Source organism: Colletotrichum fructicola, assembly GCF_000319635.2.
Source record: "Colletotrichum fructicola Nara gc5 chromosome Unknown KSG_Nara_v1_contig05, whole genome shotgun sequence".
Taxonomy (NCBI): Eukaryota; Fungi; Ascomycota; class Sordariomycetes; order Glomerellales; family Glomerellaceae; genus Colletotrichum; species Colletotrichum fructicola.
Genome location: NW_027094055.1, coordinates 3299979 through 3326606, shown reverse-complemented (window position 1 = coordinate 3326606; position 26628 = coordinate 3299979). Strand labels below are relative to the sequence as shown.

Genomic DNA, 26628 nt, shown 5'->3' with positions numbered 1-26628 from the left:
GACCCTTCAGCGTGCTTCGATTGTCTCATGTATGGACCCTTAAGGGTACAGAGTCCCCCGGTAGCCAACCTAACTCTTCTCGCGCTGGCGCAATGCCAGGACGCCCATCATTCCCTGAGAAATCATGCCACGATGACGGCTGGCCGGACTCTTAGCGCAGAGAGAGGAAATGGATGAACCGTGGGGGCCGGTTGTCGTCCCCGCGCTTACCAGAGTATGGCGTAGTGTACCTACATACTGGTATCCGTAGGCTGTTGCAACGACGGGAGAGCAGGGTTGCCTGGCTTTGCAAAGAAAGCCATCATCTTGACTCGACTTGCCCATCTTGCAGATTCATGTCTGCTGACTAAAGAACATTCAATTCAATGAGTTATCGACTCCCAATTGAGGATGTTTCGAAAGAAAACCCTGTCTTTCAGTGCGGGGGCCAACAACTGACATCGAGTCTCGTCAAAGGTGGGCAAAATCCCAGGATATAAGTGACGTACGTGGGACAGAGGTGCCCCGAATAATTGACGAATAGAAGCTCTCGGACAAAACTCCAGTCAATCAACGTTGACGTTGTCAGACTTCAACAACTCAACGGCACCCAAGAGCCTGCGGTCCCCGTGCCATCCCCGCCAGAGACCTCCAGGGGCCCGCTCATAGACTGATGGGCCCAAACCGGAATTTTCCAAGACTGTACGAAATCGAGGAAAACGACAGGGAAGACGGCAAGTTTCAAGACTCTAGACGACGCCTGCTGATGCGGCGTTATTGCGCACGTTGTACTCACCCTCCATCTGGTACCTTACGTAACCGAGCCAACGACACCAAATCAATGTTAGGAATCATATCCGCAGGCTGGTAAACGGTTGATGGATCACGCCTCCTTGGACATCGACAGATGATGGTGCTGAAACCGTGTGTTGTCGAGCGGTCAATGTCCTATTGCTGCAACGCCAAACAAGGTCTGAAGGGGCGTATTGCCCCGAGGAGTGGGCGCTGTACGGTAATCTGCTTCTGTTTTTGGCAGGCAAGTCAGATTGCTCCATCCTCGCAGAAAGACACGTAGGCGGGAGTTCCCAAACCCCCCGACCCTGATGATTGCAGTCTGAACCCGCGCGTCTGGAGGAGCCAGTGGCGTCGGCGCAGGCGCATGTACGGTGAAGATGGCCATGTCTCAATAACTCCAACAGCATAACGAACGAAAGATGCATGTTGGAGGAAGTCTCCAACAGCAGGCGTAGCCACTAAGGGCATCGGTCGTTCTGCAGAAAGCCAGCTGTCTCGGGCTGCCCATCAGAAGCCGAGAGCGCGCACCGAGGAGCACAGCTGGCAGCGACGATCCACAGCGTTCTCCCAATCCCAACCCTGGGGGCTATAACGCCCGCCCACAAGGCAGAAGATCTGCCCCGTTTTGGCCTCTTCTGACTCGCAAATGGTATCGCTCGCCGGTCCCAGTAGCAAAGTTCTTTCGCTGCCGCCAGTATCACGCCAAAATCCACCTAATGTATCGACTTGAGCCAGATCCTCGGGGCCATCTCATCATCTCTTCGATAAGCGTAGGTGACAGAAAGCGAGGTGGCGTGGTGAGGCCATGACCAAGCAGCAATGGTACGGTCAGAATAAATCCGCAAAAGAAAGGCTTGTCGGACAGCCGAATTCAGAACGAGGCACAGCAGAGGCGGGCCAACTAGAAGAATCCACCATAGAGGTTTGAAGCGCGAAAAAGCACTCATCAGCCTGGGCAATGCAGGCGTCTTCGCATACATTGCTTGCTCCATTGCAGATCGCCTTCTGTCCCCTCTCCTGCCGGTTAAAACCTGCATATGGTGCAGCAGTCTATGTGCGCGAGGATCTCGATGGTCTTTCCCTTAGCCTTTAGGACGTACGTTACCTGCGACAGAGCTGCTGAGTCTGCCCGAAAGGCCGGGTATCCACACCAGTGTATGGACCGGGACCATAAGAAACAATTGCTGCCAGCCACCGACGAAGCAATTTGGAGTCGATGAAGGAAAGAATCGGAACGCTTAGGTGCGTGTCTCGGTGGTCGGGGACTAGGCATCCTTCTCCTTCACCCCTCAGAAGCATCTGTTGAGGCCTAGGCCTTCAAAGACGGAAACCAGGTCGGTTTCTCTGAGGCTAGGGTCATCCCGAATGTGGCTTTCCCTGGCCCTTCCGCCAAATGATACGGCAGCCCATCGTGGTCCGCCCGGATCCGAAATGTTACTTGGCTGACCCAAATCCTGGCCAGGATGCAGCGGCCGCTAAGGTAGGAAGTTCCTGGCTCCATTCAGCATGACCGCGCACCGTAAGGCACGTAGCCCCGGGACCCGGGGTTTTCAACGGATGGGTCCTCTTTGCTGCTCCTCTGCTCCATGTCTGCAAGTTGGGCAGGCGAGATGACCGCCATAGAACACTTGGTTCCATAGCGCAGGAATTGGTGTGAGGTCAAGTCGCTTCGGCACCTCGATATACTTTGCGGGTTGCAGAAACGACGTGCTCTGGTTGATACTAGTCTCTTGTCTCCTGCTGGCTTCTTGCCTCTTCTCGGCCATAGTCTTTTCCTGGCAGTCGCCCATGCCGGGACGCGCTCCGGTCGTGTCTGAGAGGTTGATTCGGGGAGCAGACTATCCCTTGGCGGGGACGAAAGGGGGGAAAGTCTTTCTTGTCGCCATCACTCGCAAGAGCTTGCGCGTAGTAGCAGAAGGTTTGGGGCCGGTCGTGGGACGCCCAAGTCATGCTCCCACTGCCATGCATGGGTCCTATGCGCCCGGGAATCCCACGAAGCAGTATGCAGCGCCGGTTGCCACTCTGCCCAAACGTGATCTATGCTGCCCAAATTGCATGCCCCAATGAATCGAAAAGTACACGTGAGAGTCAGCATTCATTGCCTTTCCTCTATTCCTCGGTCCCCGTCTTACTGACCATGTCAATAAGTTTGAGTTGTATGTGCGTGGATCGGAACAAGAGCTCACACTGTTGGACTGTCCTGGTTCCGCCCACCGATGTCGTCGTCTGCTGTTTTGGGGGGAATACAGCACTCATTCAAAATCATTCGAAAGCTACCTCAGGCGAGGTCAGAGCGAAAGACGGAGTTGTTTCCAGTTGTGGACAACCTCAAGATGATGTTCCGGTAGTCCAATCTTCGTCTCAAGGATTAAAGGCGATCCCGGCATCCTAGTCGTCCGCCCACCGAACTTTGTGCACTAGGTTGCCTCCTGGGGCATGTGTAACGTCAACTGGGCTTTCTGGAAAAGAGACCAGAAGACGCCAAGTCGGCTTCCTGTCTCGATAGCCCCGCGCCTCTCCTCTGGCCTTCCAACTGCACCCAAGGCTTTCTGGAATGCCCTTACGTTTCCACGCGTGTCTTAGGACCGAACTCGGGGATCCGCAATGAGCAATAGGAGGGGTTTGCTAAGGAGAGCCCTGGGAAAGTCAAAAGACTATCCTCAACCGATGTCCCACTGAAACACTAGGGATGATGCCCATCAGTCCAAGAACCATGGCACTGATGCCATTAGAACATCCTAGCTAGCGCCACCAAAGAAGCCTTCGGACACGACGTCGGGTACGGCCGTCTGCAACCCGTACGCTCAACCCTCCGGCCGGGATGCGAGCAGCTCGGTTGGTTTTTTGGCGGGTTTCCACCATCCGCGGGCACCTTAGTACAAGGTCGTCCGCGGCACACTTCTCTCGGCATCGCCTGGTCGATTTGAGTCTACAGCGGCACTCAAGCGTCTGCAAGGTAGTCGAAAGTAAATTTCCTTCCAAATCCCACGTTGCGTTGGCGGGAGACGAAGTAGATGGTTCGAAGTGCCAAACTGCAGTCAACAGGAGGGGGGCGGAGCTAACAGCGAATCAAAACCAAGATATAAATAAAAGTACGCCTCAGTTGGAAGGTTCGCAGCGCCCGTTTTCGATTACTGCTGCCAGACGGACAGACGTGGCCGAGTTGCTGTTCTGAACGTTTACTCGAGGGGCATGGATTCGACCCGGCCGGCCTCCCCATGTACAAGCCAAGTCTTCGATGTACTTGTTGCATGCCGATATGTGTCGTGAATCACAGCTTCTTTCCCAACGCAGAAGAGACTGCAGTCTTATCATCTTTAGAGTGCGGTCCCCCTTTGCCTCAGCAGCTTGTCTGTCTGGTGCCGCATGAGCCAGGTCTGCTGTCGTGCAGCCATACATGTTGCGGGAGCCATGATTTGCGTCAATGCGCCAAGTTGCCATTGAAGGATAAGATCGGGCATGGTCCGCTGTTGGCTGAAAGGGGCCATTTGTGATAGCCTGCTTTGCGTCTCGCAAGCTTGGAAGGCCATGATGGTCAATAGCTGGAGCGGAAGCATGCATACCTTAAGCTTCTGCCGCATCTTCAGGGATCTGGGCAGCACTAACTCTGGCATATGGTGTGCCTCTCTGGTGCGAAGTCAAGCCGCCATGTATGCAAAAGTCTGAGAATGGTATCGTAGCCCTTGAAAGCCCGCCAAGGGACCTTCAGAGGGTCGCCGTCTAACGTAGAGGCTGCGAGGTCTCCATACTTCCTACCACAACCCAAGAGTCAAGCTTTTTCTCATAAAGACTGGTCTGGTAGGCTCCTTGCCAGAGATATCAAGATTCGGATACCGTCTCTGGATTTCCATCTTGAACATGGCGTTTTCGAAAAGGACCAGACACGGAGCCGCTAGACTCTAGTTCCCGGCTTAAGCTTGCCATGTGGGTGGAAGCCGGGATCGCCTCATTGAAGTACTCCGCGAGGAGACAGCGAAAGCGGAGCTCGAACGTCTTGACTTTCCAAACCCCCCTGGATGATCCGTCCCACTTGACCTGCTCGATACACTGGGTATGTATCGTCGAACGTGTCTGCGCTCGCGTGCTGTCTCGACGGCTCGCCATTGCAAAGCTTCCCGCGCTTCTCCTTTTTTGTGCCTTGATCCTAGCTCTGCATTGTGATATCCATGTGCGGGCGCTTCTGAGTCCATTCAAGTGCAGATATCAATCAGGTGGAGGTTGTCGAGAGGACCTCAAATGCAACGCTTTCTGCTCAAAGACGAAACAAGCTGCATTCAGGTCGGAGTTCTGCCAGGCAGCAAAGCCATTGGAAGCTTCCGTTTCGCCGGCGCAGCCTGGATCCCCATACCATTATGAAGTGCGCCGAAGGTCCAAAGCTGCCATCAGTGAAACGTGTTGTTGTGAAGTCTAGGCGTGTCGTAGAGAGCGTATGGAAGTAACGGACGCGAGATTGGCGTCGGCAATTCCTTTTCCTCCAGTCTTTTGATTGTTCATATTCGGTCCCGGTTCCAAGGTCACTGTGCATGCATTCGCGTGCTGGGTACATGACATGATGGGGAAGGATGTCGACGTTGCCATGTATAATACAACACGGTGCAGGTTTCTGCTGCGAATGATCCTCGAGACCCCAACCCTTTTTGGATATTGCTGCATTAGCTGAGAAACTTGGGAGGTCAGCCAGACTAGAAACGCCGGCGTGCAGCTGCGGTGGTGCCACGGCGAGGGTACTTTGATGTACATGAAGCGCTGCATACGCCGTTTGTACCCATCCGCCAGTTCTGCCGCTTCGTCCGTGTCCGTCCCGCAGCAGATTTTCTCTCCCACGCTGTTGTGGAGGGAGCTGGTGCCTGGGTCTGCTCGCTTTATCTGTAAAGGAGGTTCTTGACAAATATTACAAGTGTTGATAATGGTCAGCCGGTTGTAAGAAACGCATAGCTCATATGTATTTCAGAAGCGGCGAATCCAGTAACACCAACGGCTTCTCATCCGCCCCTCCCCGCCTGTCAGGTCGCGGGCTCCTGCAGATCGTGATGTTCATCACTGCACCCCTTTGAGCCTCATGGGCGTCCAGCTGCGTCTCGCGTCGCACGACCTTTTGGTGCCCGCTCACGGCGGTACCCTGCAGCAAGCCCAAAACTGAGATCCATCAACCCCAAGGCGTTCTAAGGTCGCGTATTCTGGTAGCTTCTCGGCTGGAAACTGCTCCTGGGAGATACTTGGCGTACCCACTCCGAGGGACTGAGGGGCCAGCAAGGCGCCGAGGAGGGACAGGCCTACCCTCCATCGGGAAACCCGGGTAAGAAGAGTTGCTTTACTGACATTGCAACTCTCCTGTCACTTCTCATCTTTCTTGCTGTGGTTGGTGTCTGCAAGCCACGTTCCAGTGCGGGAGCCAATCCCCAATTGTCTATCCGTCATTGATGGGCCGCGAGCCACGGGCGAAGTCACACATCGTGCAGACGCGCAGATATAGTATCAAAGTGGGTAAACCCTCTTGTCTACCGTGTGTTGTCGACAGGCCTTGCATCGTTCCCATGGAGTTTTGCCGCTCTTAGCAGCCTGTGAGCAGTCAGCCTGCATTTCTGCATCCATTCCATCGTTTTCGAGAAGATAGTGCTGCAAGTAGGAGAAGCGTGACCAGATGCAAATCAATCTCACCTCAGCCTGTTACCAGAAGCCGAAATCCGAGACCTCGAGTATAAAAAGTGTGCTTCCCAGCACGCTGTCCAACCGTCTCTGGACTCCTGCAAACCACACAGGCAAGACATCTTGGAAACCTTACCCCCCTTTCACCGAATTGACTAGAAAGCCACCCACTTCACGGTCGAAACTTTCCACGACCGCCGTATAATATGGATCGCTATCCCTGCGTCAACAGATACAAGCATGGCGTTGACTGCCCCGGCTGGGTAAATGTCCACGGTGCCCGTTGCGAAGACTGCGTTGTTGTAAGTGAAGCCAGACGGCATGTTCATAACAGCTGACGCTAACGTGGCCCAGTACAACCGATAAGTTGAAGTTGGGGTGTATTCTTCGCCTCGTCCAGCATGGAATCATACTAGTCCAACCGGGACATGGCTACAAGAAAACAAAATCCTGCAAAGGCCGACTGAGAAGCTGCGAACGACGCTCTGCGGACCCGGCCGCCTTGGAGCTGGGGTTTGGGCAGATAATCTGCGCAGAGAGAGACAGAACGACATGGCTTAGAGATTGGGGTCTCAGTCTGCATGGGATATCCATCATTTGCCCAGGAGTTTGATGGTGGCGATGGGCCTGATAGGCGGATATTGCAGGTGTTAATCGGTAATCAGAAAGAATCCAGAAGTACATTCCTTCGTCCTGCTCCGGTAGCCAGCAGCCGCCGCGTGAAATGTTCTTGCATCGATATGGAATGAATGCAACACCCCGTAGTCCGAAATTAGAAGTCTTTCTTTGACCTCCAAGAAACGGATGTCACGTAAAATGTGGGCCGTTGAACTGGCAAGTGGCTAGAAGTTCTGCGAATCATTTGTTGGCGCGCAGGTGAAAGCGAAGCACAGCCATAACAAGCGCATTTTCAAGATGGGGTTGATACGACGAGCGACTGGCATCGAGGTACAGCATACGCAAGCCTGCTGCAGACATGCATCGCGGAACAACGATTACGATCGTGACGCTGCAATGAGATCGTGGAGCGTGGAGTGTCTGATTGGGCCGAGCGGAAACGGGCGGTTGTAGCAAAGGTACATTTCGAAAGGTCAGCGGGGATCTCTCAGATCCGGATGTCGTCCAAATCGGCGACAGGCGGAGCCATGGCCACCAGGGTTGGGGTCGGTGGAAGACGGCGTGATTGAACACAAAGGCCGGCCGCGGTGGAAAAGAGAAGCTCTGCATCGAGCCGAGTCAGCCATGGGCAAATTGGTAACCACCTCGCCCAAGGTAGCAATTAGGGTGTCGCCTGATGGCGATTCGGGGTCGTTGACGACAAGGCAGAGCGAGAAGGATTCGATATTCTCATGCCGGCAGGCCGGCAGGCTGGGACCCACGCATGGAGAACCAGGGTCACCGAGCATTGATGTTGTCCAATGCAGGCTGTTGGCGGTGGTGGTGGTGGTGGTGGTTGTAACCGATTTGACGAGTTTGTACTACATGAACCTGATTGGGTTGGATTAGATCATCAGCGGGCTGCAGCAATAAGATGGGGTGAAGCAGGTCAAGGCCGGGCAGGGTGGGAGGGCAGTGTAAGGTACCTCGAAGCATGGTGTATATCCGCAAGGTATCCGTGTGGGCGAGACACAGGCGAGGTGTAAGACGACCCCAATCGCCAAGCCTTGATTGGAGCTTCGTCAAGGAGATATTCTCATCGCAGCATCTCGGATGCGAAGGCGGTCATTACGTTAGTGTCGGTAGGGTAGGTTGGATCTCGGTCTTGCGGCAGTCGCCCCTCCGCAATGACAGACAGAGTCTTCATTTCTTCTTCGCGGCGTAGGCGATGTCGGTGTTGGCTGACGCTTGCCGTCATGTATGCCAGTGCTGATGGTGAGAGTGTCTGCGTCGCGAACATTACATGCTGCACGTGCGAGGATGTTTTTAAGGCGTCGATGCGGTTGGCAGAACAACTCATCCATTGTGACCTGTCGCCTGCTTGGGATCCTTGGATGCCGAAGAATAAGGCGTGGGAGCATTGGCAGAAGCGAGGCCAGGGTCGAATAAACCTTCTGATACGAGCTTATTGCGACGGCAATTGGTTGACGACAGAAACAAGCGGCCTCATCTGACGCAGCAGCCTGGAGCCGTTGCAGTTGATGTTGGCTGCTGTTTGATGGTTCAGGTGTTGTTGGTGTTGAAAGGGAGCGACGGCAAGAAATGACAAAGGAAGACGGACAGCGAGGATATCCCAGAATGGAAAGCGCCTTCCTCACTACCTGGACTGGAGACAGGTTGCGTGTGTGACCTCAGGCCATCCTGGCATTGCATTCCTGCGATTGGAGCGCGCACGTAGGGCAGGTAGGCAGGTAGGCAGGTAGGCAGGTAGGCAGGCAGGTACTTTCCTCCATTTGACTGGAAAATATGTCAAGCGCTATGCTGTCTACGGCCAGCCTCAAAAGCCAGGAATTGAGTCTTTCATCCCTGTGAAAGGTACCGTGCTTCGAGAAGGCGAGCAGGGTTCCGGAAGTACCTAACTTACCTACTTTATCAGGTAGATACGATAGGTGAAGGTGATGGCTTGCCAGACTTCGAATTGTTCATGATGGAAAATACCTTGTTGCATGTGCTCGGTTGACGATACATAATGAGCAGACACGCGTGGACGTACTCGCACTTGCACTTACAACCAACGGAAGGTCCCACCCCAACAGGCAATGCCTGTACTTGACTCCCCGTTGGCACTTACCTGCCTTGGGTAAGGCAAGGTATTCGTACATCTACCTTAGACGAGTACCTGTTGTATGGGAAAAGTGGAGTCTGACCTCGCTCTTCCAGGAACAAGGACAGAGGTGAAAACTTCACGTTGCGACGGGACTTCACTTCATGGATGACTGACGCGAGGTCCGGTATCACGGCTGTCAATGACACCTCCGCGACATCTCGAATTGGTCAGCACGCACTGAGTTCAATTGAATTATTGAGTTAGGTAAGGCCTGCTCGCGGCATGTCATCCAGCGCGATGCTGTATGGTCGACCAACGGTGAGATAATGATGGTGTGTCGCACAGAAAGGTGACACAGCAGAAGGCACACGCAACAACACAGCGCGCCCGCGCCGTTTTGACTCTCCACATCAGCGCCATGGAACTTGCTAAGCACCCAAGTAAGTCGGGACCCCAGCCCGCGCCGCAGCGCCGAAAGTTAGCCGGGCTAATTATGTCACCCCAACTCCGTCAAACACCGCATCTGCCCGACCACCTCCGAGACGGACGAGACACCCTGATGGAAGCAACGGGCAGACGAAGACGGCTTGGCAGGAGATGTAAGTCAGCACCAACAGCAGGACGCTAGCCGTGCAAGGCATGCGACGCGCAGTAAAGTCTCTGTAAAGCAGTCAGGCAGTATGAGGTGACACAGCGCCACCAAGCCTATCTGATGCCCTCAGACCCTACCTTCCTCACCTTACCTTAGGGTACGGTACTGCGACAGAAGATGTGGAAGTGGAGGCCCACAGTGAACCGACCGATGTTCCATGCCGCGCCAGAACCTGCGCCAAAATCACCGCAGCAGCATGACAACGGGCGACGGGGCTACCGGGTTCACAGGTCACTGCGGGTAGGTGACACAGACCACATGCGGCCGAGTGGAGCCCGATTCCGGGTCCGCCTTCCTCGACATCTCTCATCCACGTCCCTCGACTGTGAACCTGCCTTCCTCTCGGTTGGCTGTGGTGTGGTCTCCGACTCCACGGCCCTCATACCTTACCTACCTTACCTACGCAGTACGCCCACTGCGACATTTTTGCATCCAACATCAGTGTCTCTGCTCAATGTCGGCCTTGAACCCGTCTCTCAAATCGGAATGCCCCCACGACGACAGTATCCACAACGCGCATACTGGCGGTAGAAACTACTGATGTCTGAAGTTCTGGCAACATTCCCGAAGGGATGCGTTCCCTTCATGCTCCAAGACTGCGGGTAGCGGCTGCAACGCACACCACACTACACTCATCTCTACACCAGCCCTCATGTAATCACAAGCACCCCGGGTCATGGCCGTGATAAGATGAGGTGTTTTCTCGGCTGCATTGCTTTGGGTGGCATCCTAGAAGGGGAGCCCTTTAGCCATGCGATGTGCGCCATGCAGATGCACGAGGGGCCCAGGTAAGACCACATGCGACGGCACGGAAACGAGACCGAGGCCTATGAGGGCTTGATGACTGAACACTGCTGACGAAATGGACAACAGGACCATGTACCTCTGGCCGCTGACGCAGATTTCATCGCGGCATCCATCGCAACAAATGTCGCGGCATCTCGAGAAAACGAATAGCCGACTGACACAACGGTCGCCTCCCTCGAAACACCTCAGATGTCCTTTGCTACGCGAGAGGAGGCGGGATTACGGCTTGCCGGTCGTGTTGTGGTCACCTACTTTGCGTGAGCCGTCGACATGGCGCCAACAAGTCGACATCACGACTCACGATATGGTCACCTGCTGCGCCACCTGCCTCCAAGACCATCCCACTGCAGCCCTTCTCGCAAATCGTTTATCATCCTAGCCTATGACAACCTGTCCCGCCCCGTCCTGTTCAATGGTGCCCTGACAGCCTCCACATCTGTGTACAGTACCCAGCTCATACTTTCCAGCCAAGGTACTTTGACACGCCGCTGGACTTACATAAGACACAGAGCCTCTCAACGTACCTGCCCCTCGTGGCTAATGCATCAAAGGGGCGTCTGCAGCCTGTGCTGGCTAGCTAGAGGTTCCTGACTCTCGGAAAACATGGCTGCGGTGCGCACCCCGCTGCTACAACAAATAGCTCAGGCCATACAGCCATCTTCAGCTTGTCTGGGGTCCCTCAATCTCGATTGCGCCTGGTGTGCGACTACCACTCGCCGAGTCGCCGCCACTGACATATGAACCTCGCGCATGTTATATACCTCTGTTTCAATTTCGACTGCAACCGCGTGGGATCCTGACCAGCTCTCCCGAGGACCAACGCGCCACTAATCAGTTGGAGGGTCCTTACTCTCGGAAACTAGAGGTGTGGTAGGCGCACACCCTTTTGCCGTCAGCGCAGCATGGCCCCGTATCACCTGGGTCGTCACAGGGGCCGCTCGTGACAGATCCGGAAAAAGGCGCCTTACAACTTCCAAAAGTCCGGTAGAGGCTCCCAGCCATCACCAAGGCCGAAGGTGGTGGACAAGGCGCCCCGCCGCCTTACATCCCGATTTCGGTACCCAAAAAGGACCAGATCGGCCCGGAGCATCCCACCCGAGTCGCATTGCCCGCGGCAGAACGCTCGGAGGGGGAATCTTTTTCCGTCACCCTTCACTCTCACCGGCATTGTCTCAACCGGCAGGCAAGGCGATGGACGGTCCCGGCTTCAGCCCGTGAGCCCCTTGGTTCGCACGAGAAAGAAGTGGCACCGTCTGTCGCCTCGGGGGTTATTTGCGGCAACCCCGTTGCAGCCCCACGATAACCATTTGGGAGCAATAAGAAAGGTATCAAGATCGAAAAGAGGCGCTTGCAGCACCGGATGCATGGCAAACCAATCAAGCCTGGCCTCCAAGAGGCAGCCAGGTCAGAGTAGACAAGAGGCACACCGTAAATATGCATGATTGTACGTGGGAGTACGGCCTGCATCAAAGTGGGTGTCCAATCACGTTCCTCCAAGCCAGCGTTCCGGTTCTCCGTCCCCCATACTTGCGTGTTGGGTGCAGAATGAGACATTTGTAGCATCTCGACCGGGCCGTGGAACCCTTTCATTTGCCCCCCGAAAAGTCGCCTTACCCAGTCATTTCCATCGGGGAATACTCCGACACCGCAACATTGGCACGCGTGCGTTGCGAGAAACTCCCTCCTCTTCAGCCCGCATGGGCCCTTGCTAGCTTGTCCGTCCCATACCTCAAGAAATTCGATGCACGTACGGTGGGATCGTCCTTGTTATCGGAGAATGTGGATGATTACTTGGGCTAAGGAAGAAGTGGGTCACCAGGCAATAATATCAAATGCTGCAATTAAGTATCATAAAGTCATCTCACTAAAATACCCCAAGCCGTATTTATACCAAAGCCGCAACACTCAATAGCAGCAGTCCAACAGCCAGTGCCCACGTAGCCGGCGGTGAGAGAGATCCAGCAGCGTTGCCCAGTCCAAACGGCAGTCCTTGCGTCTTGAACGTGACGTTCTGGGGGATGGTCTGGTTCCAGCACTGTGCGTTGCTGACGTCCAGATTCGTGAGATCATTGGGCACCTTAAAGAACATGTAATTGTTCTGCGGGATGTCCTTGAATCCCTCCGTGTTGTACGGGAACTTGTCACCGTCATCGGTGGCGCTGGTGTTGCGCAATAAGATGCACAGCACCTGGTTGGGGTAGTCCTTGAACATGGCCGGGTACGCCTTCATCACGTCCGAGTTCGTGGTATCGCCGACCAGGATGAACTTGCGCTGCGGGAACGTCTGGAAGATTTTGTCGAGCAGGAACCGACGAATCGACAAGGTCGCGCTCACGTCAGAGAAGTTCAGCGGACGAGTATCGAAGCTGCCCAGGGGGTAGGTCTTGTAGATGAACTCCATGTAGTTGCGCGTCACTTGCTCCGGCGTGGTGGTCAGGTAGTGGAAGTGGAAGTCGGGGATCGACGCTGACCAGTTGGCGTAGATCTCCGGCATGTTCTCCCAGGGAGTGAACGGACGGGCAAACGAGTTAAGGAGACCTTCCTTGGGCTGGTAGATCTTGGTAATGCGCAAGATGTCGTCAATGTCTGACAAGACCGTGATGCCCTCGGTGGGCACGAGGTACGCCGTCGCGTTGCCCGTCAACGTGCCATTGGTGTACATGTTAAGCGTCTGGATGGAGCTCGTCTGGTTGCCCGGAAGCAAATGTCCGCCGCCGCTGCCCGTGGTGTTCTGCAGTTTCACAAACGCGTCAAAGTCGCCTTCCGAGGTCGTCAAGTACGGCAGGTTGACCCTCTGGGCGCCGCCGCGCGCATTGACTGCACCTCCGCTCGCGCCAGGGCGTACCGCCACGTCGTTGACAAAGTCCATGGTGACATTCTGGTCGCCCTGCTGGACGACGAAGATGGACTTGGTGACATTGCGCGCTTGTGCTGCTTGATCCGCGGGCAGCTGATCGACGTCGACGTCGATGAGGAAGATGTTGGCCAGGTCATCGACCTTGGATTGGCTGATGTTGGGCTGCTTGAAGACGTTGCCGTGGATGCGGACGTTCCAGCCCTCGTCGGTCCAATTGCCGTACGCCCTGGGAAGCAGGCAACAGTCAGCATGATGTGATGTTTGGGGTTACACAGGAGGAGTCTAATTTTGGCTTTCGCCTCCCGGAGGATGCTCCGGCGTGTGTGTGAGTGCTGCAAGATGTACTTACGGGATATTCAGGACTTGGGTGGGCTGTGCCTTGAGATCACCGTCGCTGATCCCCAGGGAGCTAAGGACCGCGCTGCCGGTCGGGAAGTTTTGGAAGAAGTTGGGGACACCGGAGGCGACGAACGAAGCGACATCGCTGCCCAGGCCGCCTAGAACGCTGTGGACGTAGCTACCGATGTCATCGGTGAGGTCGGGGCTGCGGCGGACGCGGGTAGGTGGAGGAGTGATCATTGGGTGTGAGGGATCGACGACCGCGTGAGGTGGATCGGCGGGAGCGGCGAGGACTGCCGGCAGAAGCGCCAGAGGCAGGAGAGACGCGCGGAGGAGAGCCATGATGATGATAACTCTGCGTAGGAGACGATTTGATGATGCGAGTTCGATAAAAAGGTGACAAACCAATCGATCCCGAGTGTGACAACACAAAGGGGCAGTAGCGTAAACGTCGAATTACACGATCCGATGCAGCACCGGGCCTGATCAAGCGGAAGGACTCTCAGAGGCCTCGCCGGGAGAAACAAGAAAACTCGTCGCGTGCGTGACGACGGGTGAAGAGAAGACGGGAGGGAGAAGTTTATTGTGTTTGTCTGTTGTCCCGCCGTTGCTGACTGTTTCTCACTCTAACCCTCCTGCCTTGAATGAGATGGCGGCGGACAAGGCCTTGTTCTTGGCCCCAAGCCGTTCCTGGCATGGCTGCAGACAGTGACGTCAAAGTGCTGGGGGTAGCCTAGGCCCGAGATCGACTGTCTAGCGGGTTTCAGAAGTCTGCGAATGGGGGAAGCGAATCAAGCTTCTTGTGGTGGGGCCGCTGTCACTCTAGCGAATGAGTGGCTTTCGGACCACTGCGAAGATTAAGATTGTTGGCCGAGTGCGACAAGCTTCAAATTGTTCAATTGATGGGATGTTCCTGGAGCATTGACGAGCTTTTTCTGCAGAAGCATTTGGAAGCCAATGCAAGTTACAAGGGCTGTCCGTGGACTGCGGCCAAGTTTAAAGTAGGGCACCCTGCGCCATGTTTCTGGACCCATCTGCTCCCCGTTCTCAGCCCCAAAACACTATCAACCGCACCCAGATGCCCCCTGCTCGCGTATCGTGGTGTTCGGTCCTGTCCGAACGAGTTAGCACCTGTATCAGAAGTGATTGGAAAGAGATGGGTGTGACTTATCCCCAGTCGCAGGGGGTCGCCAATCTCGCCATTGCTGGAGAGATGGCAACCAGGGCTACCTTCCGATGGCCTGCCCTTTGATTCGAATAAGCGCTCCCTGAGCGGTTTGAAAAGGAGCTGCCATCCATATCCAAACGATTCTGGACAAGCACAAAACTTTGACTCCAACACGAGATGGGTCCCAGAATCGAATGGATCTGCTCGACAGCCCCCCTCCTCCTTCTCAGAGTGCAGCGGGGATCGCTTGCATTGCCCTCTGCTCACGAGCCGCAGCCTTCATATACTCAGCTCAGCAGGGATTCGACGAGCTGAATCGCAGTCTGGGCGGGCCCTGAACAATCGAAAAGACTCTCTCTGCTTGTATCGCACGGCCTCCTGGGACAAGTTTTCGTTTCCTCTCCGTCTGTGTGGGTGGACAAAGGAGGGCATTCCGCGCGGACGAAAGACATCCATAAACTACCGCGCTCTCATCCGTTGAGATTCATGACTGAACGAACAACGGGGAAGTGTTGGGCTCCAGGGGAGGACAACGGGGATTTGGCGTCCTCCGATGTCGTGGGACAGAACCCACGACTGGAGGCTGATGCGCCTGGCCAGATCACATGCAGGCATGTCACATCCAGGGCAGTTGCCTGGGTGTGGTTCGGGGGAACGCCGACTGGCTGCGAGATCCGATGCGGGCAGCTATTCTGCTGAGTAAGTCCCAAGCCGTGGTTGGAGGTGTGGGTGCCGAGAGCTGTCAGCATGGCAATTGGTCTTGTCAGATCGAAAAGTTTCCGTGCGTAGCCATGGAATCATCGCAACACTGAAGTGCGACCGGCAAGGGAAGACCACGACGATGTTGAAGAAACTTCGATGCTGACTGTTCGTGGCCAACGCTGCGCTCTGCCCACTGGTCTCCTCACACAGGTCGATAGCCGCCACTTGGGTCTATCATAAGCCTGGAAAAAGCAGTGTGCTGCCAGCAAGATCCCGCGAGTCATGTCTGCTGTCACCCCCAATCGACCTATTCTTGGCCAGAGTACTGGTTCCAGCGGATGGGTTCTGACGAGCGGCCTCAGACCAGAGGCTCTTACACAACGACTCATAGTAACCCTCCTTTCGCGCACCAGGTGGTGACTGGACTGTGTTCCCTGCCGGTCCGTCCACGTCGACCTCGCTCAGCCTACACCACTTTTCAGCGGCGAAGCCTTGCTGCAGCCAGGCGGACTTAAAAGGCAGAGTCGACGACTGCAGACGCAATACTTGAACCAAAGGGCAACTTAGGGTTAAGTTCCGAAACCCATTCTCTCGGCGGGACTGCATTTGTCGAGGCCACGATAGATCCAGCCGCGGCAAGCGAGGTCCTGTTACAGGCTCGGAAGCGACGTATCGTGGTCTCACAATCCGTGCCGAGGGTCTGCGATAGACATTCCGTGAGGAAAATGAGAGTCGGAGAACTGAAGGGGAGGCGTCGTGCGAAAAACCACCGCGTCTGGGGCAGACACGGGACGAGAGAGCCCGTAGATCGATCGGGTAGGGCGCGTCCAGCTGGTCTCCAGGTCGCGATTCGAATTGAGCCCCGGCGAAGTTGAGTATCCGGCATTGGCTCCTGCAAGTGGTGCGTAGCGAAAGCGTGTTGGTGGAAAAGTTGAACCTGGGGGAAAACTTCGAATAAAACGAAGGGCAGCATGAGCTAGAGAAAACAATCAACGCGAAAGGGAAGGAGACGCGTCTGAGACCTGGCAACCACTTCCCGCGTGGGTGGGCGCGCCTGCACGTGACGCGACCCACACAGTGAGAACTGCCGGGCCGTTGCCAACTTCGCACTCATCGTCTCTTCTAGCACCGACGTCAGTGAATTATTACTAAGACGGGATCTTGAAGTCTCTCACATCAAGAATCAGCCGCCATGGAATCAGACACCCCTGAGAAGGACCCAAAATCCAAGCTCGCGGACGGCATTCTTGACGCCGGAAAACGGGCGTTTGACCCTTCCGCCGATGCCGCTTCGAAAGAAGCCGCCCAAAGAGAGTTCCAGGAGCTCATCGATGGGTAGGTAAATTCGGCTTGGCCAAGCGTCTTAGAAGCATCGCATTCTGACAAAGGGTCTAGGAACGGCGCTTGGAACCTTTTGCCGGTGATGAATGCTCTCATTAAGCCCAACGTTGCGCCGTCATGGCTCCGCCCCGAGCTGATGAAGATCTTGACGCTGATCCCATTGCGACCGGACGGCGTGCGAGGAACCATGGAATTCGTCTTTTCTGTGCATCCCAGCAGTACACTCAAAGCCTCAGAGGCTGCGGCTCCTCAGAAACGGGGCGCCAACATCACGCAAGAAGCCATGGCCGTTGTGACTCGCATCATTACATCGCCCCCCACTGTTGTGTCTCCAGAAGATTGGTTCTCGGCAGTTGCACCTCAGCTCATCGTTTTGTTGGACGGCAAAGAAGGTCCGGAACTGACAACAGCTGCGGCTCAGATTATTATGTTTGGCGTGTTAGGAAGGAAACAATTTGGAGCACCCGGTGAGTCCTGTGGGTTGGCGTTTCATGCATGCACTGACGTTTGCAGGGTCTCCTGGTTGGAACGCCTTTGTCGAGCCGCTGTTGCGCAATCTGAATCCATCTCGAAAAGGTAGCACTGTGATTAAAAAAGAGGACTCTGACATTGTCGACCTCAAGATCAAGCAAGAGGACACGGACGTAGTCGATTTGAGTGGAAGGGCGGCTCTCGTCACTGCGGACGACTTGTTTGTCACTTTCAAGCGCCTATCGTGCCTAATCAACTCAACGCCATATCCCGCACAAACAAGACGGATGCTTGATCCTGTTCTGCTCCAACTATGGGCGGTCTCCTGCTGGGGCGACACCAGCCCGAAAACGGAAGAACGGTATTCGAAGCCAGCACGTTCGCTGCTTCACACCTTTTTGAAACTGAGTGCTTCTATCACCAAGCTTCATCTTATCATTGAAAACCTCGTTTACCGTGGAGAAACGGCCGAAGGCAGCATCAAATGGCAATATCAGGCCACATCCGATGGAGACCTGCAAATCATTGCGACTCCACTCGGTCAAGGCTCGCAACTTCCAGAACTCAACTGGGGAGAGATCCAAAAGCGATCGTCTGCTCTCGTCAGACTCATGACGGCGAGCTGCACTCCAGAAGAGATATCCTTATTCTTCTTGGAGTTGTTGAGCCGGTGGTTCCAGTCGACCACGGCTGCAAAGAAGGCAGAGGTCTTGTTCAAGTCCGAGGAGGGAGAGAGTAGTGACGAGATCAAGAAGCTTCTGGAGATCACAGTATTGCAGAAGATGCTGGAACAAGCCCCAGACAAGCTCATCAGCCGCGTGACGCAAGTGCTCGAGCTTGTGTGCCAGATCCTGGATCCGGCCAGCCTTCAAGATCATCCCGACGACATAATCGCTGTTGCTCTGAGTTTGCTGAATCTAGTCATCACCGCACCAGGCTTTAAGAAGTCGAGTCTCAAACCTGAAGCTTCCGAGACGCTGGAAAAGGCTCTCGATCAACTGGGCAACGCAGGACGACCGGATGTTTCCCCTACCGCAAAGAACCTAGCTCTCCTACTTCAGTATCGCGACGCCATCGATCCAGATGAGGAAGACGCGTTCGTGCCCAACGACAAGCAGATTGAAGAGAGGAAAACGTATAAGCTTGCTTTAGAGTACATAACCCAGGCAGATAACCCGCCTCCAGTACGTTCCGAAGGCCTCAACCTCCTCTCAGGTTTAGTGGCTTCGAACAGCTCGATTCTCGACATTCAGTCAACACTCGTACTTCTCTCGTCATTGCTGCAAGATAGCGAGGACTTCATAAACCTACGAGTCATCAAGCTCTTTACGCAATTGGCAAACAAACACCCGAAGGCAGCCACACAGGAGATCCTAGAGCACTACCTGGACGCCAAGGAGACGTCAACAACCGATATTCGTTTACGCTTTGGAGAGGCGCTACTCCAAGTGATTGAGCACCTCGGTGAAACGTTCACTGGAGATGTTGCAAAGAGGGTCTCTGAGACGCTTCTGTCAATCGCTGGAAGAAGGGGCCATCGACCGAAAACGGAAGCGAAACAAGCTCGCGAGAAGCGCCTGCAAGACATGAAGAAGAAACAGGCCGAGGACGCCTGGGGAGGCGACGTGCCAGATCTTGGAGACGAGATGAATGAAGATGAACAGGCAAAGAACGAGATCTTGACTCAGATCGTCGAGGGCTGGGAAAGCAAAAGAGGCAGCGAAGATGTCCGGATGCGGACTTCCGCTCTATCAATCTTTTCCTCTGCAATCGAAGTAAACATCACTGGTGTTGGGTCCGATTTGGTGTCTATCGCAGTTGATCTCTGCATCAGTGTTCTCACCCTTGAACGGGAAATGGAGAAGGGAATCCTTCGAAGAGCAGCTATCCTCCTGATCCTAGGATTCGTCAGAGCCCTGGACGATGCAAAGCAAACAGGCAGGAGACTTGGTTTCGGCTTGACGGATCAAAGCCGGGAGGATATTATGAGGACGCTAAAGTACATTGCCGTCACAGACAACGACGGACTGGTTCAGCAACACGCTCGCGATGTAATTGAGAGCATGGAGAACTGGCAACTTTCCACACTCCTTCCGGCAGAGAGCTCCGTTGCGGAATCAGGCATCGGTCGCCTGGCAGGCCTGGCAATTGACCAGGACCGGTCGCTCCCTTCTGTCAACACAAAACGGCCCAGGATAGAAGAGATTGAGTGAACATGGAATTTTCACTGAGTCGAAGTCTTTTCCTTTGAGACCGTGAAAAATCATCGGCAGGGCGAACGTGTGATCGATGTTCCGATCTGGTTCAGATGAGGTACGGCCCGGACCGGCCCGCCACAAAATGATCAGGGGGGGATGGGTGAACACCGCTTAAGTGCATAAAGCGCCACGTGATCGCGCGAGGCGCATTCCAATGTCGCGTTTCCGAATAGAAAACAATTAAGCAAGTACCTCGGCGTACACCCATTGTACCCTTCACAATTCGCCTCACACTAGACACGCGCCTCGACCTCCTCCACCGCGGACTCCCTTTGCCACTGCGCGACAATGGCTCCTGCCCGGGTCATCGCAGACTCAGACGACTCAGACGATGACTTCGATCTGGAAGACGGTCCAGCGAAGCCTCCAACACCCAAGAAATCCAGCGAAGGACGTTCCTGCGATCCAGTAAGCGCTGCGACAGGCTCAACCGACCCTCAAGTCTTCCAAGAGATATACAACGACCAGCGAGCTCCAGCTACGGACGACATCTTGTCGCATCACGATCACTTCTCGGTACCCCACGGCGCGGTCTGTAGCTCCGCATCTGATGGCATAAAGGCTGCGACGAAGAAGGACGACACCAACACCTCGTCATTGACTTCAATCACCGACCCGACTATGGGATCGAACCGGACAAAGAAGGCAAAGAGACCGGAGATCGTGGACCTTACGCAGGTCACGACCCCTGGGAGGAGTGCCAATGACACGCCGAAGGACATGTGGGACGTGCCTAGCAGCCCGGCCGAACAGCCTACAGCACCGATTGCTACCGTGGCCAAAGACAAAACGCCTACAAGCAACAAGAGGAAGCGAGTGGACAATGTCGAGTTGACCTCTCCATTAGCTATCGAGATGCCCTCCCAAGGGTCCACACAGCCGTTTGACGTCACTCCGGTAGGGAGAGCCAACTTTTCTCTACCTCAGGCAGCCAAGAAACAGAGAATCGATGCACCGGTGTCATCGGCGGCGACTGACGATATTGACATGGTGGTCCCCCTCGACGATGGTTCTGTACTGGTCAATAGCCCGATCTCGGGACAAAAGCAGGTCTCTCTGTATATCGAACCCCGAGCTCTGACGGCTAGCCAACAGCTGCAATACGAGTATCATTCAGTCGATCCGTCGCCGGATGACCAGAGACCACCGCCTTCCCGCCATTTCACAACCTTGCAAGCTGCAGCACGCTCTAGTGGAGCTACTACTATTGCATACTCTACGCCCAGTCAAACACGAGTCCGGGGAATGCTCCAAGAGTCATTCGTAGATGATACGAAGTCTCGAACGGCGTTTGAAGCCGTGCAGGAAATACGAGAAGTCATTGACCCCGAAGCGACAATCGAGATCCAATCATCACCGGACATCATATCTGCAGCGCCTGTACGCAAGAAGCGCAGTCACCACCGTGATGAATTTCCGCAGGCTGCAGCGTTGCATATTGCAGACGATTGGAACTCGGACGATACTGGGTTTCCTCGTGAGATGTACAAACCTCGACCAAGCCGACGAAGGGGTAACGACGCTAGTCGGCAGAGCGATAACGGGAATGCCACATTCACAACAGTCCCCGAGGCTGACATGGGACCAGCTGCACAACTTATCGAAGAGGTTGCTCCACCAGCCAGCCCTCCCAAACCCAAGAAGAGAGGGCGCCCTAGGAAATCCGATGCAGCAGCAGCCCCTGAGCCTGCCGAGACCCAAGCACCGTCACCCGGAGTCGCACCCGCAGTTCTGAGCGAGGTCGCCGAGAGCCCAGCTGCAGCGGAACCAACGTCAGCGGCTACACAGCAAACCAAGAAGAAAAGAGGCCGGCCAAGGAAGTTAGACAAGGTTGTCGCGGCGCACGTGCAGCAGGAACCCGTGGATCAGCCCGCAGCCGTTGAACCCGCTGACGAGGCCAAGAATATTGCTGTTCCAGTGGATTTGGAGCCTGCGGGTGATAACCAATTGGAGAAGACCAGCAGGTCAACCAAGCCCAAGAAGAGTGATAAGAAGCGATCTACAGAGGAGGTGACCGGAAAAGGGCCAGCGAGTGAGACTACAAGTGAGGCGGGCGAAGCACGGGCTCTGCAGCCTACAACGGCCAACTCGGGGCTGAAGCCCGGTTCCGATGGTTCGGGTCCGCAAAGCGCGGCAACAGAGGGGGAGGCGGCAATTGTCACTCCGCAGAAGAACGAGGTCAAAAAAGAGGTGGCGGGCAAAGCCGATGGCAAGCAGGGGGTCCCAACGCCAGCATCGCAGGCTGGGAAGCCTCTCTATCGGGTGGGGCTCAGCAAGAAGTCGAAGATTGCACCACTACTTAAGATTGTGCGCAAGTGAAACAATTCGATGGGAATTGGCGCGGGGCTGACGGCGGAGGGGTCGATGTTGACCATATTTCTTTTTTCGAGATACCCGGGGCATTGTGGGAAGCAGGCGTTTAAGGCACGGCACAGTGAGAGTGGGCTGGACAGACAGCATGAGGCATACGATTGATGAGGCTCGGCGGTATTAATGATGCCGATAGGATGCTATAGCAAGCCTATTATGGATATTCGATATGCGATGGAAACTTGCAACAGTTTCAGTCACTCCTCCAGGTTGAATCGAGACATCAATGCTCATCACGGTTACCCAAACCCAAGAACAGGCCAAACTGCCAGTGACGACTCACTCGACAGGTCCTTCGATTAGCCAGCCACAGCTACCAGCCTCGCCGTCAGCGGCACAAACAGATTGTCAGCACCCGAGCTGTCAGAGCTCAATTGACTCGATCTGATGGAGGGGGATGGAGGGGTAATCGGTTGGAGGGGCAATAAGAGGCGCATATTGCATGTTGCATGCTGCTGGCTGCAGCTCAGGAGGTGGACACGACACAAGGAACTTCAGGCGCACGGGTGCATCAGCTCCTGTGCGACGCTGGAAAGAGCTTGCTGCCCATGATCCGTCCAATCACAGAGCCAGAATTGGACATTCCGGCGCCGAAAACCAGGATTCTTGGCATCCCGACATGGCCCAGAGACACTCGTCGGAGTGGAAAGTGGACATTTGGGGGAGGGATGACAACCCCGCGGCCAGTACTTTTTTTTTATTTTTATTTTCTTCCCTGGTGGTCTCCCTCAGCGCAGCGCAAGTGCCATCCAATGTCCCATGCCATGTCCTGCCCACCCGTCCGACGCTGTTGTCACCCCGCCGCCGCCTGCCTCCCGATTGACGGCTAGTGCGGGGCAAAATTTGCGGTTACTCACTCCTGAGTTACTAAAGTTGCGCAAGACCAGGACTGGGACTGTAGGTAGGCACGGGACATTGGCGGGGAGGGGAGGACCTAATTACAGACTGGAAGACGCTGGACAGCAGTGACTGTGGACGACGACGGGAGGGGTCCCGGGAGGGAAGAGGAGAGGAGAGGGGCTCTTTTTCTGTTGGCTCGACTCGCATCGAGTCGAGCCACCACCGACTTTCGGCCACTTGACGTGCTTGGTGTGACTCGACTTTTTTTCTTTCCTCTTCCGTCCATCGCTCCATCCCGCCCTTCTCAGCCCGAGATCTTGCATTCGCAGAGACGAGGTCTCGTTACTTTTCCCCTTCCATTTCCCGCTCCCTTTCAATTGGGCTTCGTCCTCTTTTCTGCCCATTCCCTCCTCACCGCATAAAGGCATCATGGCCACCAACGGTACCACCACCAACGGCCAGACCGGCACCGGCGCCGACACCACCCACACCCAGTCGCAGCGCTACCTGAGCACCCGCGGCGAGGACAGCGGTGTATGTTATACCCCCGTCTCTTGAACCAATTGCTTCTGCAAGCCATTGCGCGCAACTCCTGAAGCCACTGTCTGCACAGCGCTGATCGCATCTCCAGTTCTCCTTCGAGGAGGTCGTTCTCAAGGGTCTCGCCAGCGATGGCGGTCTCTTCATCCCCGAGCACATCCCCCAGGTCGCCAACTGGCAGGACTGGAAGGATCTCTCCTTTCCCGACCTCGCCCACAAGATCCTCTCTCTCTATATCTCCGCCTCCGAGATTCCTTCCGAAGACCTCAAGGGCATCATCGACCGAAGCTATGCCACCTTCCGCCACGCCGACACCACACCGCTCCGCCACCTGAACGACAACCTCTACCTCCTCGAGCTCTTCCACGGCCCGACCTTTGCCTTCAAGGACGTTGCGCTGCAGTTCCTCGGCAACCTGTTTGAATACTTCCTCGTGCGCAAGAACGAGGGCAAGACTGGAAAGGGTATGCTCGCTGGAGCCCGCGCGGGGTAAATTGCGCCTGTTGGACAAGCCAGACTAACACGTTGCGCAGACAGACATCACTTGACTGTTGTTGGCGCTACGAGTGGTGACACAGGATCCGCCGCCATCTACGGCCTGCGCGGCAAGAAGGATGTCTCTGTCTTCATCCTGCACCCCAAGGGTCGCGTGAGCCCCATCCAGGAGGCCCAGATGACGACTGTCCTGGACGAGAACGTCCACAACCTTGCCGTCACCGGTACCTTTGACGACTGTCAAGTAAGTAGCCCGTCACCCGATTGTGCGCCTTCGCCAACACCAATCGTTACAGGACATCGTCAAGGCCCTGTTCGCCGATTCCGACATCAACTCGACGCACAACCTCGGTGCCGTCAACTCCATCAACTGGGCCCGTATCCTCGCCCAGATCGTCTACTACTTCCACTCCTACTTCTCCCTCGCCAAGACCTCCGAATCCTTCAAGCTTGGCGAAAAGGTCCGCTTCGTCGTGCCCACGGGCAACTTCGGCGACATCCTCGCCGGCTACTTCGCCTTCCGCATGGGCTTGCCTGTTGACAAGCTCGTTATCGCAACCAACGAGAACGATATCCTCCACAGGTTCTGGACGACTGGCAAGTACGAGAAGCAGCCCGCGCCTCCCGCCGAGGCCACCGGCGGCCTGGCCACCGATGGTGCCAAGGCGCATGAGGACGGCGTCAAGGAGACCCTCAGCCCTGCCATGGACATTCTGGTCTCCAGCAACTTTGAGCGTCTGCTGTGGTTCCTCGCCTACGAGTTCGCCACCACCGCCGGCATGGACGACGAGTGGAACAAGAGACAAGCCTCCCAGGAGGTCGCATCTTGGCTCAAGGACCTTAAGACCAAGGGCGGCTTCGGCCCTGTCTACAAGGATGTGCTCACTTCAGCCCGCCGCGACTTCGAGAGCGAGCGCGTCAGCGATCCCCAGACCGTCGAGACCATCAAGGACTTCTACAACAAGATCGACTACGTTCTTGACCCCCACTCTGCCATTGGTGTTGCCGCTTCCCTGCGATCTATTGAGCGCGCCGCCGAGGTGCCGCACATCTCCCTTTCCACCGCCCACCCTGCCAAGTTCGCCGGCGCCGTCGACATGGCGCTCAAGGAGGAGCAGGGATTCAACTTCAAGGAGAAGGTCCTCCCCACGGAGTTTGTCGGTTTGGAGGAGAGGGAGAAGAGGGTCACGGAGTGCGTCAACGACTGGCAGAAGGTCAGGGAGATTGTCAGGGCGCAGGTCGACGAGGAGCTGAAGGCTCTCCACAGCTAAGCGGGGTGACTGAGGGCTGAGAAACATACAAAGCATAAGCATACAAGCTGTGTCGCGGTTCACTTTCGACCACGGCAGCAAGAAATACCAACGAGAGGCATACGTTTTCTGGAGAGCGCTTGATGGCGGAGGTTTGTCTTTTCAGTCACCAGTGATCGGCATCTTGATAGTGCGCTACGCATCGTCAGACTGTACGTTTTTGATTTCATTCTGATATCTACACCCCCTATAGAAAACACTTGTGGTTCGTCTGGGGGGCGATTGGGCGGTTTGGAGAGGGGCGCAACTTGCATTGCATGAAGCCGTTTTGGCTGCGGTCGAAGACCTCCCGCATTCCGGGTGTGGTTTACAAAAACGTAAAAACGCAAAATAGGAGGGGGATCACGCGTGAATAGCGGAAACCATGATGATAAACGATATTTCGAGTTTCTGAGCCTTGATTTGCTGGGTGATGGTGACGGGAGGAGTGATGTCGTGATGGGCGCAGTGTACTTGGATGAGCGGCACAGGTTTGCTTGCGATGTCCTGCCCATCATCGTCGATGTCTTCCACCATCCCTCCCTCTCCTCGGCCATGTACTGGTTCATCATCGCGATCGTCGTCATCACTGCTCACGATGTCGCGGGTACAAGTTCTCGCGCAGACGTCGATGATGCAGACGACGCTGGAGGCCGACCGAATATCTCGCGCTTGGAGCATGCCTCCCGGGCGCTGGCTGGCTGGGCATGTCGGCGAGAAGCTTGCCTTGCCCTGGAAGGACCACCGCGGAACGATTGTTAGCAAGGTCTTCCAACTGCAAAGTTTGGGCGGTGAAGTTTGATGGGTACCGTTTGGTGATTTGTATGGGTGCGATAGCATGTGACTGGGAGGGCGAGATGAGTATAAAAGTCTGTAACATTTCCATGAGATTTCCGATTGATTTAAAGGCAACTCAGCTCATCGCAACAGACAACGGACGACAACCATCCTATCAACTCAAACACATCACTGAACTTCGTTTCAAACCATCTCAGACAACATGCCCAACCAGATGAGCAAGAGCGATGCCTCTCGCATCCAGGCGACCCAGGTATGTACCTTCATTCTTTTCATGTGAACGAATCTCTCTCTAACAACCTATGATAGGCTCAGGGTGGAAAGGACATGAGCTCCGGCGGCTTTGCTGCGCGGGCCCAGGGTGCTGGAGACAGAAACGCCAACGCTGGTCAGCAGGGCCAGGGTGGCCAAGGAGGACAGGCCCAGGGAGGACAGCAGGGCCAGCACAAGTAGACGGATGAACGGACGGACGGTGGAGAGGTTGAGAGGTTGAGGGAGAGACAGGTGTTGTATTCACGTCACTCGTTTGTTTGCCGCGTTTGATAGGTCTATGGCAGAGAGAGACGTCTACTTGTCT

At 55.3% G+C, this 26628-nt stretch overlaps 5 protein-coding genes across 5 annotated transcripts; 4 read left to right on the top strand and 1 right to left on the bottom strand.

Moving 5' to 3' along the window:
- Positions 1-10541: 10541 nt before the first annotated feature.
- CGGC5_v009612 (uncharacterized protein) lies at positions 10542-10962 on the top strand (the record flags this gene model as incomplete). The annotated part of the gene is made up of 2 exons (XM_066152196.1): positions 10542-10564; positions 10650-10962. 2 exons carry the CDS (start codon positions 10542-10544, stop codon positions 10960-10962), a joined length of 336 nt encoding a protein of 111 aa, XP_066008524.1.
- A 1506-nt stretch (positions 10963-12468) lies between these two features.
- On the bottom strand, positions 12469-14121 carry APP1-1 (Phosphatidate phosphatase APP1; the record flags this gene model as incomplete). The annotated part of the gene is made up of 2 exons (XM_032023833.1): positions 12469-13666; positions 13790-14121. The coding sequence occupies 2 exons, from the start codon at positions 14119-14121 to the stop codon at positions 12469-12471; spliced, it is 1530 nt and encodes a 509-aa protein (XP_031879421.1).
- A 2720-nt stretch (positions 14122-16841) lies between these two features.
- Positions 16842-19674, top strand: RTP1 (RNA polymerase II assembly factor RTP1; the record flags this gene model as incomplete). The annotated part of the gene is made up of 3 exons (XM_032023832.1): positions 16842-16984; positions 17045-17457; positions 17504-19674. The coding sequence occupies 3 exons, from the start codon at positions 16842-16844 to the stop codon at positions 19672-19674; spliced, it is 2727 nt and encodes a 908-aa protein (XP_031879420.1).
- Positions 19675-20007: 333 nt separating this feature from the next.
- Positions 20008-22038, top strand: CGGC5_v009609 (uncharacterized protein; the record flags this gene model as incomplete). Its single annotated transcript, XM_032023828.1, has 1 exon — positions 20008-22038. One exon carries the CDS (start codon positions 20008-20010, stop codon positions 22036-22038), a length of 2031 nt encoding a protein of 676 aa, XP_031879427.1.
- Positions 22039-23358: 1320 nt separating this feature from the next.
- thrc (Threonine synthase) lies at positions 23359-25235 on the top strand (the record flags this gene model as incomplete). The annotated part of the gene is made up of 4 exons (XM_032023827.1): positions 23359-23463; positions 23561-23933; positions 24003-24208; positions 24261-25235. The coding sequence occupies 4 exons, from the start codon at positions 23359-23361 to the stop codon at positions 25233-25235; spliced, it is 1659 nt and encodes a 552-aa protein (XP_031879428.1).
- Between the last annotated feature and the right edge of the window lie 1393 nt (positions 25236-26628).